The sequence below is a fragment of the Anabrus simplex genome, chromosome 5 (assembly GCF_040414725.1).
Source record: "Anabrus simplex isolate iqAnaSimp1 chromosome 5, ASM4041472v1, whole genome shotgun sequence".
Classification (NCBI taxonomy): domain Eukaryota; kingdom Metazoa; phylum Arthropoda; class Insecta; order Orthoptera; family Tettigoniidae; genus Anabrus; species Anabrus simplex.
The window spans coordinates 241,953,927-241,966,820 of record NC_090269.1 but is presented as its reverse complement, the minus strand read 5'-3'; the positions used below and the strand labels follow the sequence as shown (position 1 = coordinate 241,966,820).

Genomic DNA, 12,894 nt, shown 5'->3' with positions numbered 1-12,894 from the left:
ATAGTAATTATAAGAAGAAAGTATACTGTACTTATTACTGAAGTGTTCTCTTTGTTCATATTTACTGCACTTTCCTCCACTTCTCCATGGTAAGTCTTTTCAGACATTCTCCTCCAGAATAGGTTTATTCTCTTGCATTTACTCCATGAATTTCTGACCAAAGATCTAATGCAAGAGCTCTCAAACTTTCTAAGATTGTGAGCACCACCCACATATGCAATACTAAATCTGCAAACCCCATGAATTCATATACAGTAGCTTTAATAAATTACCTAATACATATTTAAAATACTAGGAGTTAATGCGATCCTTGAGCTTAATTGTTACCAGGAATTTCAGTGACACCCTTGGTATATGCTTGTAGCTACTACGCATAAACAATCCTGCAGATGTGAATCAGTTAATCTTGATTGTGCTTTGTTCTTGAGGCATTTCATAAATGATAACTGTCCACGGGTAGGTCATCCCAGACATAGCCAAACATTTGAGAGAAACATTCAGTAGTAATTGGGATATTTTGGTATCTGGTGGTCCCCAAAGGGCTCTTAAATTCACTGCTTAGGACTGGAGATCTCCCCATTCAAATTTTGCATAAGCAGCCATATTGTTTCAAATTTTTCAAAAACATAAAGCAGTAGGTGAGATTAGAATCTCTGTAGCATAACCACTTAACAACTTATAGACTAGCAGTTACCTACGGGCTCCACCTGCAGTGTGTCACATTGTTCATGTTGCAGAGTTTTGAGGTAATGGAATAATGCGCATTATCTATTGTGGTAATAGAATGTAATATTATATCAGCAAACACTGGAAAATATATAATAAATGGAAATTTAATTATATTGGACTTATTGCTAATTATTGACTTGATTGTTAATTATTGATAATTGATCCATACTTTTGTACCTTTCTTTCTAATTGTGAAATCATTAATCTAGTGCCATGGGATAAACAGTGTTACATGTCTTGCTGTTGGGAGCATGAATGTCTAAACTACTGTCGGATTTTTTATTATGGACACTCGAGTTTAGGCTTTAATTACAAACGAACCAATAGGCCTATTGAAATTCGAGTTATACCAATATTTTCCTTGTTTAATTCTACATTAGCGAATATAAGACGCATTGTTTTCGACGTTCGCAACCACATGTGTTTGTAGTGTAATACTCAAGTTACAATTTTTTTCAATCACCCTGAAAAAAGTTCTTATCATTTTTCTAACGCAACTTTCTCAGCCCAGGATAAACGTACAGCAGCAAACTTGGGCTTGTTTTGAAGCCCTCAGTCATGGTTATCAGAAACTACAACAACTGTAACCGTACAGTGTGGTATCGAATTTATGAAGAGTAATATTGAAAGGAGTTTTCGTGTACGCCGGACCGTGCGATTAACAGCAGGCCGGGTGGTGAAATTGGGCGCAGTGTTGCCGCGTTCAGTACTAATCACGCGCGCAACGAACACAGCTCTTCGTTTACTTTCAACCTTCAATTTTATTTCCTCTTATAAATTCCACTTCCCATCACCTTTTCTCATAAGGACTTTGGACCTTCAACGGCAGGTTTAAAAATGGTTAACTTCCTAATTTAGAAATATCACACTGTACAATTTTTACAAGAGTTAATTTTATTATTATTTACAGATATTTACGGTATTTAATTCTATCAATTTTCTTCGTCTGAAAAATCACTTTGCTCCGAAGACTCGGTGCTGCTCTCATTCATGTTGATTATGACTGGCTCGAAATAAGGGACATTTGCACACAGTCCATCTTTTTCCCAGTAGTGGTCTTCAATTTTCTTCGCGTGTTTAATACATTGTTTCCAGAGTTCAGGGGTCACGGTACGTAAGGCTTCTCGGCATAAAGCGTAAATTGCTTCCATACCTCTACCATTTTCTAATGTGTTAGCGATATTTGTTTTTGCTTATTTTCCCTTTTACGTAAGCACAAATGAGCTCGATTGGATTAAACTCGCAATGGGCCACTGGTAACCAAATAATCTGTACATCTGGTCGAAGTCGTTTAGTCAGTTGTTCCAGCTTCTTTACCGGCGTTTGAAACTAAGGCCTGGCAAGGACAATCGCTCTGATTTAGTTAATTTGTTATCGTCAACTCCAGGTGGTAGTGAAATATTCTTTGACGTTATCCAATGTATAATTTCACGTTTCAGCCATAACATGTTCGGGTTTTTAGATGAAGGATCGATCCTCGTATGATATGGAGCTTGATCTATAACGACGGCCGAACTTTGAGGCAATAAACTCAGGACTTTCTTGAACCATTCATAATGAGTCGAGTTCATCTCATTCTGGTAATCACCACTACTTTTCTTGCCATTAAAACAAAGTTCTGCACCGTCAAGAAATCGTTCTTCACTTCCGATGCGTAAAATTATGACCTGGATGACGTATTTCCATCATTCTCCTTTGAAGCGGCTGCTACTCTCTTCACTGACGACAGCGATAATCCAAGACAGTCTGCCACCTTCTGCTACACAGGGAACCTCTTGTCCCCTACTTTTCCCCCTCACATTGAAAGAAAAAATAGCACTCGAAATCATTGCAAACCGGGCGAGTTGGCCATGTGGTTACGAACGCGCAGCTGCGAGCTCGCATCCGGGAGATAGTGGGTTCGAACCTCACTGAGGGCAGCCCTGAAGATGGTTTTCCGTGGTTTCCCATTTTCACACCAGGCAAATGCTGGGGCTGTACCTTAAGGCCACGGCCGCTTCCTTCCCATTCCTCGGCTTTTCCTCTCCCATCGTCGCCATAAGACCTATCTATTTCGGTGCGACATAAAGCAAATAAGAAACAAACAAAAAAAAATCATTGCAAGTTCACCCTCTGATAACGGCTGTCTCGGAGGCATCTTGAAGTGACGTAGTCAACATGCAGAACATAGGAAAACTGAAAATAGTTTCCGGACAAACCAAGGTCACGGGCATTCCGTTTCACAACTGCCCGGGGCGAGTGTACTGTGTTCGTTGCGCGCGTGATTACTACTGAACGCGGCAACACTGCGCCCAATTTCACCACCCGGCCTGCTGTTAATCGCACGGTCCGGCGTGGACAAAACCTCCCTTCAATATTACTCTTCATAAATTCGGTACCACTCTATAAGGTTACAGTTGTTGTAGTTTCTGATAACCATGACTGCGTGCTTCAAAATAAGCCCAAGTTTGCTGCTGTACGTTTATCCTGGGCTGAGAAAGAGTTGCCTTAGAAAAATGATAAGAACGTTTTTCAGGGTGGTTGAAAAAAATTGTAACTTGAATATTACACTATAAATGCATGTGGTTATAACATATACAAATTTCATTAGAATCAGACAAGTCGTTTTCCTTGTATATATTCCTAAGTGAGCGCTTCGCAGAGAAGAAGCCAAAAATCCGGGCAATATTTATTACAACCACAAATAAAAAATATTTAATGACGCCGAAAACAATGCGTCTTATATACGCTAATGTAGAATTAAACAAGGAAAATATTGTTATAACTCGAATTTCCATAGGCCTATTGGTTCGTTTGTAATTAGAGCCTAAACTCGAGTGTCCATAATAAAAAATCCGACAGTAGTCGGGAGTTCCATGATGTAAAAGGATTATGGAAAGTAATAAAAATAAGTGTCTAATAGAGATACATGGTCATAATACAGTAGTTACAGGGGTGGATGGGTTCAGTTGACTCAAAACCATGACGAAGTACACTGCTGTGAAAATAATTCAACGAGTCTAGCAATACCTCCCTCCTAAGACCAACATTTTGTAAACTAGAGATAGGTTGGCACCAGTTTTTGTCGATACTTGATACTACTATAAACAATTTTTGTATCAACACTCAAAATTCAGATACTTTCATCCTTGAAATAATAAATACAATAGCATGTACATAGGCAAGTCGATAATAAGTATCTGCAATTTTTCTCTACTTGTCTTTAGGTTGGCTCTATGACATTGTGTGCTCACCAGCTGCTAAATGGCATCATTGTCTACGTCTGTGGTAGGTTTCATCATTATTAGATCAGTACAGCTTGCACTGTTGTGACGTAAAAATGGCCGCGCCATTCTCTATTTGCACCAAGGAAGAACAGCATTCCGTAATCTGTGTTGTTTTTTTTAGGGTGTACTGGGAGCGGAAATTCATAGAAGACTTTCAGCACAATACAGGGACAATGTTTTGCCACAGCGAAGTGTTTACCAGTGGACCAGTGGATTGAACAGTTCAAAAGGGGTTGCACGAGCGTGGATGACGAGGAAAGATCTGGGCGTCCATCTGCAGCCTTAACTGATGCCAATATTGAGCAAGTGCATGATATGATCCCGAATAACATACAAGTGACTGTTGATGACATGGCAAACCATGTGCACATTATGAAATCGTGCATAACAGGTTTAACTTTCGAGATGGGTTCCAAAACAACTCAATGGAGAGCAGAAGCACAATCGTGTGAGAATCTGTCAGCACCTACTGGACAGTCATGCTAAGGAAGGTGAAACGGTTCTGAAACTTATCATGACTGGAGATGAAACATGGGGGGTTCACCACTTCAAACCAGAAAGCAAATGTCAGAGCATGGAATGGAAACATCCCAGATCCCCAGTCAAAAAGAAATTCAAGAGTCAACCTTCTGCAAGAAAAGTGATGCTCACAGTATTTTGGGTCTCTCAAGGGCCAACCTGGAACATTACCAGGAAAAGGGGGAAACGGTGAATGTTACGAGTGATATGCTGGTAAACAAGCTGAAACCTCTAATTCGCAACAAACTCAGAGTTCGATTGTCAGAAGGAGTTCTTTTGTTGCATAACATGCGCATCCACATACTAAAACTTTTCAAATGCTGTGTTTCGAGTTGTTGGAGCATCCTGCATACAGTCCCGATCTCACCCCGTCGGATTACTATCTGTTTAGCCCACTTAAAAAATGCTGTAAGAGGCAGTCATTCAGCTCCAATCAACAGGTGAAGGAAGCTGTGCATACATGGCTTGCTGCACAACCAAAACCCTTTTTTGCAGAGGGTATCAAAAATCTTGTGAAACGGTGGACCATGTGCCTTAAAAAGCAGGGTGACTATGTTGAAAAATGATATCAATGAAAAGTGTGTACTCTTTTTGTAGTAAAGTATAAAAACTGATTGCAGATAGTTATTGACTTGCCCTCATATTAATAGGCATTTTTATGTTAACACTTCAATCTATGTACATAAAAGCCAAATTCCACTCATAGATCTCCAGATCCAAAAGATCTAGAAAACCAAAAACAGGAACATAGGTTCATCTTTTGCCCTAGATGTGCACTAAGAGAGGATTTTTCAAAATTCAGCGTCTCTCCTAGACTTAGGCTCTTTGCCACAATAGCCTAGGCTAAAATAGGTGAAAATCAAACTGGTATTATAAATTTACTTATCCGGGACATATATTTCAGGTTCCCGATGGGAATCATCATCATCATCATCATCACCTGATGGCCAAGCAGACATCAAATTTTGGTAATGAGACAGTCTCTCATAATACATAGTGGCACTGCCGGTGGCTCCAAGTAGCCTATGTAGTGGCCTCCACGGTATGCACTAGCCATGCATCTTGGTGGGTGTGCTATGTACCAACTGGATGAGCCCGACTTAGCACACGGGGGTGAAACGCTGGCAACCAGGAATGAGTTAGCTCGAAAATTGATGTCCAATGACGGACCAGTTATATTTTTATTATAAATTTACTCATTCGGGACAAATATTTCAGGTCCCCTATGGGAATCAACATCATCTGATGGCTAAGCAGGCATCAATTTTTGGTAATGAGACACTCTCATAGTGCAATGGCACTGCCGGTGGCTCCAAGTAGCCTATGCAGTGGCCTCCACGGTATGCACTAGCCATGCGTCTTGGTAGGTATGCTATGTACCATCTGATGAGCCCAACTTAGCACACCATGGCAAAACGCTGGCAACCAAGAATGAGTTAGCTGGAAAATTTATAATGTCCAATAACGGACCATTTATATTGGTGTCCGACTCGTTGGCTGAACGGTTAGAGTACTGGCCTTCGGTTCAGAGGGTCCCGGGTTCGATTCCTGGCTGGGTTGGGGATTTTAACCTTAATTTGTTAATTCCATTGGCACGGGGGCTGGGTGTATGTGTTGTCTTCATCATTTCATCCTCATCATGACGTGCAGGTCTCCTACGGGCGTCAAATAGAAAGACCTGCACCTGGCGATCCAAACCCGTCCTGTGATATCCCGGCACTAAAAGCCGTACTACATTTCATTTTCATTTATATTGGTATTATAAATTTACTCATTCGGGACAAATATCTCAGGTTCCCTATGGGAATCAACATCATCTGATGGCCAAGCAGGCATCAATTTTTGGTAATGAGACAGTCTCTCATAGTGGATTGGCACTGCCAGTGGCTCCAAGTAGCCTATGCAGTGGGTGTCCAATAACGGGCCATTTATATTGGTATTGTAATGTTACCTCACCTTGCTGTTCCCACAAAGGGAGATGATCGTGTTTTCTCTATTCCCTATCTTAATGTATGGCACTGACTTGATGGCCCAGTTGCCTTAAGGAGGTAGCTATTCTCCCACCTAAGAACGATGCTGCAGCGTTATTGGACAGATTTTGTACTATGATGATGAGATAGGGAACGTAGTCCACCATCCTGTGGAGTTCCTCCTCACTTTAAATCCACCAGGTTTTCCACCTCACAGTTTGTCTGAAAGTTGGAGCACCTATAAGGCTATCGTGAAATCTGATACCTGCTAAGCTTTGTCATGGCACCAGGCTGCACTACAGTCTTTACATAGTAATGTGATCAAAGCAACCATCTTCACGGGATCCAGTATGGTAGAAACGGTTTTTATCCCTCGCATTTCTTTAATTATGCCCTACTACCACTTCCTATTCAAATGACTGCAATTTTCCATAGAAGTATGCTTTGCAGTGACAATAAAAAGCTCAATAGCAGTCTTTAAAAGTTGCTGGTGTCGATTTAACCATCTTGCTGTCCGATTTTCTGTCACATGTTCCAACATTCTGGTCCAAATTAATTTTGCATATTTTTACCTAGTGAGATTAATCTGAGAACTTTTATTAATAACTATAAATGTTGTTGTTGTTGTTGTTGTTATTATTATTATTATTATTATTATTATTATTATTATTATTATTATTACCATATATTCTATTGCATAGAAATTAGTTTCCATACTAATTTTCGTCATCAGTGCAGGAGTGAAAAATAACATAAACTGAAGTGGAGTGATGTAGCTAGGAGTAACCTCAGTCCTCTAGTTTTCTGACCTGATGAAGAACTAGGAGGCTCACTATCATGAAATGTTACATTCCGGTAAACACTATTGTCGTTTGCATTCCCATTTGTATGTTCGGAAGTATTTTCAGCATCACCGTTGCTCAAATTATCAACACTGACCTGAGAAGAGTCGCCATTGCTGTGTGCTGTATCCCCTCCTCCAACCCAGCCCATTACCTTCGCGCTTCTTCTTGCTGTTGTAGCAATCACTGGAACTTCCTTTTTTGAATCTTCAGAAACAGCACATGATGGTCCAGGATCATTCCATGCTTATTTTACGCACAGGTCCAGTTGCTAAAGTTTCACTTGCAATGCTGGAGTTCGCTACATCTTCATCTTCACTTGACAGTTCTCTAAACTCTTCGTCTAATTCAAATAAATCGTCTGCTGTCTAAATAAACGTGCATACGTATTTTTACTTCATTCATATTTACTACTTTTATCTTGCAAATTCATCTGAGACAATTCTCATTCACATATAAACATAACTAGTACAACACGTGCACAGTACTACTCAATGTAAAAACAGCTGACAGGCCGCGGGTAACCATGATGATACACAGCTACATATATCTCGTATTGTTTCCATGGAGATAACAGAACGGCTTTCTTGCACAAATGTTTACTCTAGAAACTCTAGGGATATTGATCGGCCTCAATCAGTTCAAAAAACTTCAATAAATAACTTCTCAAGTAGAACGAAACATAATGTCGAGGTGATATTGACGTTGGACCAGTTACAATAAACCATGATGTCGAGGTCACCTAGACGTTGGACCGGAAAAGGTTAAGGAATTATTGTATTTCCCTTGCCAGTTATATGGAGCCTGTTCACTGTAAGCTTTCCGGTCATCTTTGTGATTCTGCAACCACAGGGATGAATGAAAAATGTAGTTAAGAAAAAAAGTTTCATGAAACAGCCTTCGACAGGCAGAAGGCAAGGGTGCCTGCCATTATAATGAAAACACCCCAACTTGATTGTGACTGGCAGTAGGCAAGCAGGCCTCCCATTATAATAAATTCAACTGTGACAGGTAGTAGGAAATCAGACCCATCAGTTTACTTAACTCTGACTTTATATGTGAAACGACATATGCCAATCTTCCCGTGATATTTCTCAGGTATCACTGAGAGCAATACAAACTAATTAAATCTTACTAACAACATATGTAGTATTTTGCCTAGAATTCCATAGCAAAACACAGGCACATGAGCTAGTATCTCTATAATTTGACTGGTTAGGATCAGACAGCTGTAACTACATTTTTAGCTTTTTGTAGATACTATCATAGTTTTGATCAGGAACTGCATATTTATCTTGAATAACACAAATGTATCTCTACCTGCCATACTCCATAAATTAGCTGTCAGCACATCTACATTTCATTTTTAAAATTAAGAATCCTAGAGACTTAAAAGGTATTCCATCTAAACGATCATTATAACAGGTTGGATCACACTGTTGTAAAGCTAATTCTAGAGAGAGTGTGGTTTAAAACGAGCAGATAAACTGCGTCTAACAATGTACAGATGAACATGTATTTCTGCAAACTAGCAGTCCTGCACATTTTTTCAAGTACTGTTACTCCTTTGTTCAGAAATTCATGAAGTTTCTTGAACTGAAGTACATCCATGAAAATACAAAGATCCAATAAGCAGTATTGATAGATAACTAAGCATACAACTGAGCGAGTTGTCCATGCGGTTAGAGTTGCATAGCTTTAAGCTAGTATTCAGGGAATGGTGGGCTCAAAACCTATCGGCAGCCCTGAAGATGGTTTTCCATGGTTTCTCATTTTCACAACAAGCAAAGGCCACAGTTGCTTCCTTCCCAATCCTAGCCCTTTCTCATCCTTGTGGCGCTGAAAAACCTTTAGTGTGTTCGTGCAGCGTTAAAACCGTTAGCATGAAAAACCGAGCATAGAAGCCTAAAGCAAGTGTGCAGCAGGCAGCACAGAAAATAAAGTAACTCTAGCATTTGTTCCTTTATTGTTATTCTGTATGTCTTAAGATATTTTAGGTAGACATGGTTATTAAGAAGAAAAAAATGCAAATGAGAACGGTTAACTTCCTTATGGCTAGGAATGTTGAGCTGCTGATGTATTGACTCGCGCCTTGCAAAACATCACCATGATTAGGAAGTTCTATTATAATTTTCTGCTGTTTGGTTTGATATATTTATATGAAATTATTTTGACTTAGTTGCCATTATTTGTGTATTCTTTATTAGTTTTATTTTGCTGATAAATAAGCTTATATGTTTCTCTTATTTCTGTGGTATTGAAGCTATCAATGCTTATCTGTTTGCAGACTTCTTTGACAGCCTAGTTTCATGATCAAGGTTATTTGACAGGACATAAAAGAGAGTGTTCATTTAGTGTTTTCAAACATGGATTGCAATTACCATGTACAAAGTCAATCTAATAAGTTTCAAGACTAATGTTTTAACGAGCATGTATTAAGACGTTTCCTTTCGTTGATGTTAACTGTCTCTTGCCTAAATAACATTTTCCAAGTAGCCTCTTTCTTCGTCAGGGCCGATGATCTAGATGTTAAGTCCCTTTAAACAAGCATCATCTTTCTTTGTATCATTCAACTTTCTAATTGTGTTTCATTTTGGTGATAAAGTAACCAGGAAACAAGTTTTAAAAATTACAGATGATAGCCCTTTACATAGGCCTTGCCTTGTGCTAATGTGTTGTAACTAAGAATAATCTCAAGCACTGTTTTTGAAATTCAAAGAACAATTTATCCTCAGCTTCCCTTTATCATATCCAGCAATATCTGTAGACGTTCTCAATTTATTTGTATAGGCAGCCTGATTAACTGTGATGAGTGACATTGCTTTTGATCATAGACCTGTGGTGTTGAGGATATGTTCAATGACCAATCTGCAGACTTTTTGTTGGCTTCATGCTTAATGCCCTTTATCCAAGGAAATATTGAAGCTGATTTGCAAACTCCCTGCAAATACTGTGGTGCTGTTCCTCAATTTCATTGTTGCTATTAAAATTACTCCACCATTTTGGAGCTCTCTCAAACACAGGACTTGTGTTCTACTATGTTCAATGGCATAATACTTAGGACCACCTTCCCCTAGATTCTTGTTTATTTTTACTCTCTATATTCCTAATCATGATTGAAGATGATTTGTGATAAACATTTCTTAGCATCATGACATTTCCCTTTACAGCTATAACAGTCCAACATGAAAGTTAACATTCATTATGTCCCAGTATTCTCTTGGTGGTACTTTTAACGGTTCCCAATATATCTAAAAATACAACTTAGATGAACTTTCTGGAAGTCTGTTACAGTCATGTTATTATATTCTGAGTAACAGTACTTCCTTTCAGATTGTGTGGTTCAGAGTTAAAAATTAGTCATGAAACTTATTTTATTTTTATCTAAAATGGCAGGAAGTCCTGTTGGTTACACATGAAGTCTTTCAGTGCCATACAGATGGCTTCAAACATAGATCTAATGTGAAAGAGTTCAGAGAATTGACCCTCTCTTGGAGAATCTGATGAATTGGTTCGTCTGTCTGCAGCATGCTTTCCATTTCCACTGTATCTCGCGTTGGCTCAAGACTCGACAGGTGTGCCCTCTGGATAATCGTGAATGGGAGTTCCAAAAGTAAGTAGGATGCACCAATTCACAGTGGCTCCATGAAGCTCACTATATAAATATATTGTTGCACAGTTTAATATTAGAAATAAGACAAAATTTAATACATTGTTGCTGAAGATCTGTGATTGAAATGTATTTATTATGAACTTCTTTAACCACAAACATTTAGAGATGTGCCACTTACAGACAGTTATTGGATTGAACTCTAAAAGTGATCTTTTTTAAATATTATTTTGTGGTTTCTGCTGTCAAATACAGGAGATTTATCATAACTCTAGATAATAGGATAAAATATTAAATGAAATTTTGAATTCTTTCTCTTGCAGTTCTATTTAGTTCTCTACTGACAAGTTCTGACTCACTTTTTCATATACCCAGTGTGTCTGCTCATCCCTTGAATATCCATGTACAAGCATCAAGTCTGTACAGAAAGCAACATGAAGTTTTATTGTATAGATTAGGTGTATTGGACCTTACTTCTAATATCAGCAGTGAGTAACACGTTTGTATGCCCTTCCAGACACTGGACAAATTTTTTCCGTCTAACAGGTATTGACAGTTTCAGACGACACCCAGTTACAACACAGTTTGTGCTTAACAGTGTTAATGCTCTTTCAGACATCATGGATAATTTGTACACTCATCAGAATACAATGCAACTCTTTTATCCAGTTACCTAGACATTTTTAAAAAATTCCTTTAAACCATGAAAGATAGCAAATTGGATTCTCATGTTCGGCATTTATGTAAAGGAGTGATATCTTGCATTACCTATATTGGAAGTCTATGAATCTGTTTATTGTCATAATTATTACATACATACATTATCATTATAGACTGTTATGCCTTTCAGCGTTCAGTCTGCAAGCCTCTGAGAATTTACTAAACGTCGCCACAATCCTCGATTTGCAACTAGTGTTGTGGCCTCATTTAGTTCTATACCTCTTATCTTTAAATCTTCAGAAACAGAGTCTAACCATCGTCGTCTTGGTCTCCCTCTACTTCTCTTACCCTCCATAACAGAGTCCATTATTCTCCTAGGTAACCTATCCTCCTCCATTCGCCTCACATGACCCCACCACCGAAGCCGGTTTATGCGTACAGCTTCATCCATCGAGTTCATTCCTAAATTAGCCTTTATCTCCTCATTCCGAGTACCCTCCTGCCATTGTTCCCACCTGTTTGTACCAGCAATCATTCTTGTTACTTTCATGTCTGTTACTTCTAACTTATGAATAAGATATCCTGAGTCCACCCAGCTTTCGCTCCCGTAAAGCAAAGTTGGTCTGAAAACAGACTGGTGTAAAGATAGTTTCGTCTGGGAGCTGACTTCCTTCTTACAGAATACTGCTGATCGCAACTGCGAGCTCACTGTGTTAGCTTTACTACACCTTGATTCAATCTCACTTACTATATTACCATCCTGGGAGAACATACAACCTAAATACTTGAAATTATCAACCTGTTCTAGCTTTGTATCGCCAATCTGACATTCGATTCTGTTGAATTTCTTACCTACTGACATCAATTTAGTCTTCGAGAGGCTAATTTTCATACCATACTCATTGCACATATTTTCAAGTTCCAAGATACTAGACTGCAGGCTTTCGGCACAGTCTGCCATTAAGACCAAGTCGTCAGCATAGGCCAAACTGCTTACTACATTTCCACCTAAGTGAATCCCTCCCTGCCATTTTATACCTTTCAGCAGATGATCCATGTAAACTATGAACAGCAAAGGTAAAAGATTACAGCCTTGTCTAACCCCTGTAAGTACCCTGAACCAAGATCTCATTCTACCATCAATTCTCACTGAAGCCCAATTGTCAACATAAATGCCTTTGATTGATTTTAATAATCTACCTTTAATTCCATGGAATTATAATTATTATTGAACATAAAATTTCAGAGTAGGCTGTGATGCTTCTTGAAGAAATCTTTCACAGAAATGAGTCCTTAGC

General features: G+C 38.9%; 1 protein-coding gene across 1 annotated transcript in view; it reads left to right on the top strand.

Moving 5' to 3' along the window:
• Roc1a (Regulator of cullins 1a) overlaps positions 1-12,894 on the top strand; it is a 119,526-nt gene that overhangs the window by 70,303 nt on the left and 36,329 nt on the right. Inside the window, 1 exon segment of the mRNA XM_067148479.2 lies at positions 10,854-10,939. Within this exon segment, the coding sequence (XP_067004580.2) occupies positions 10,854-10,939 (86 nt within the window).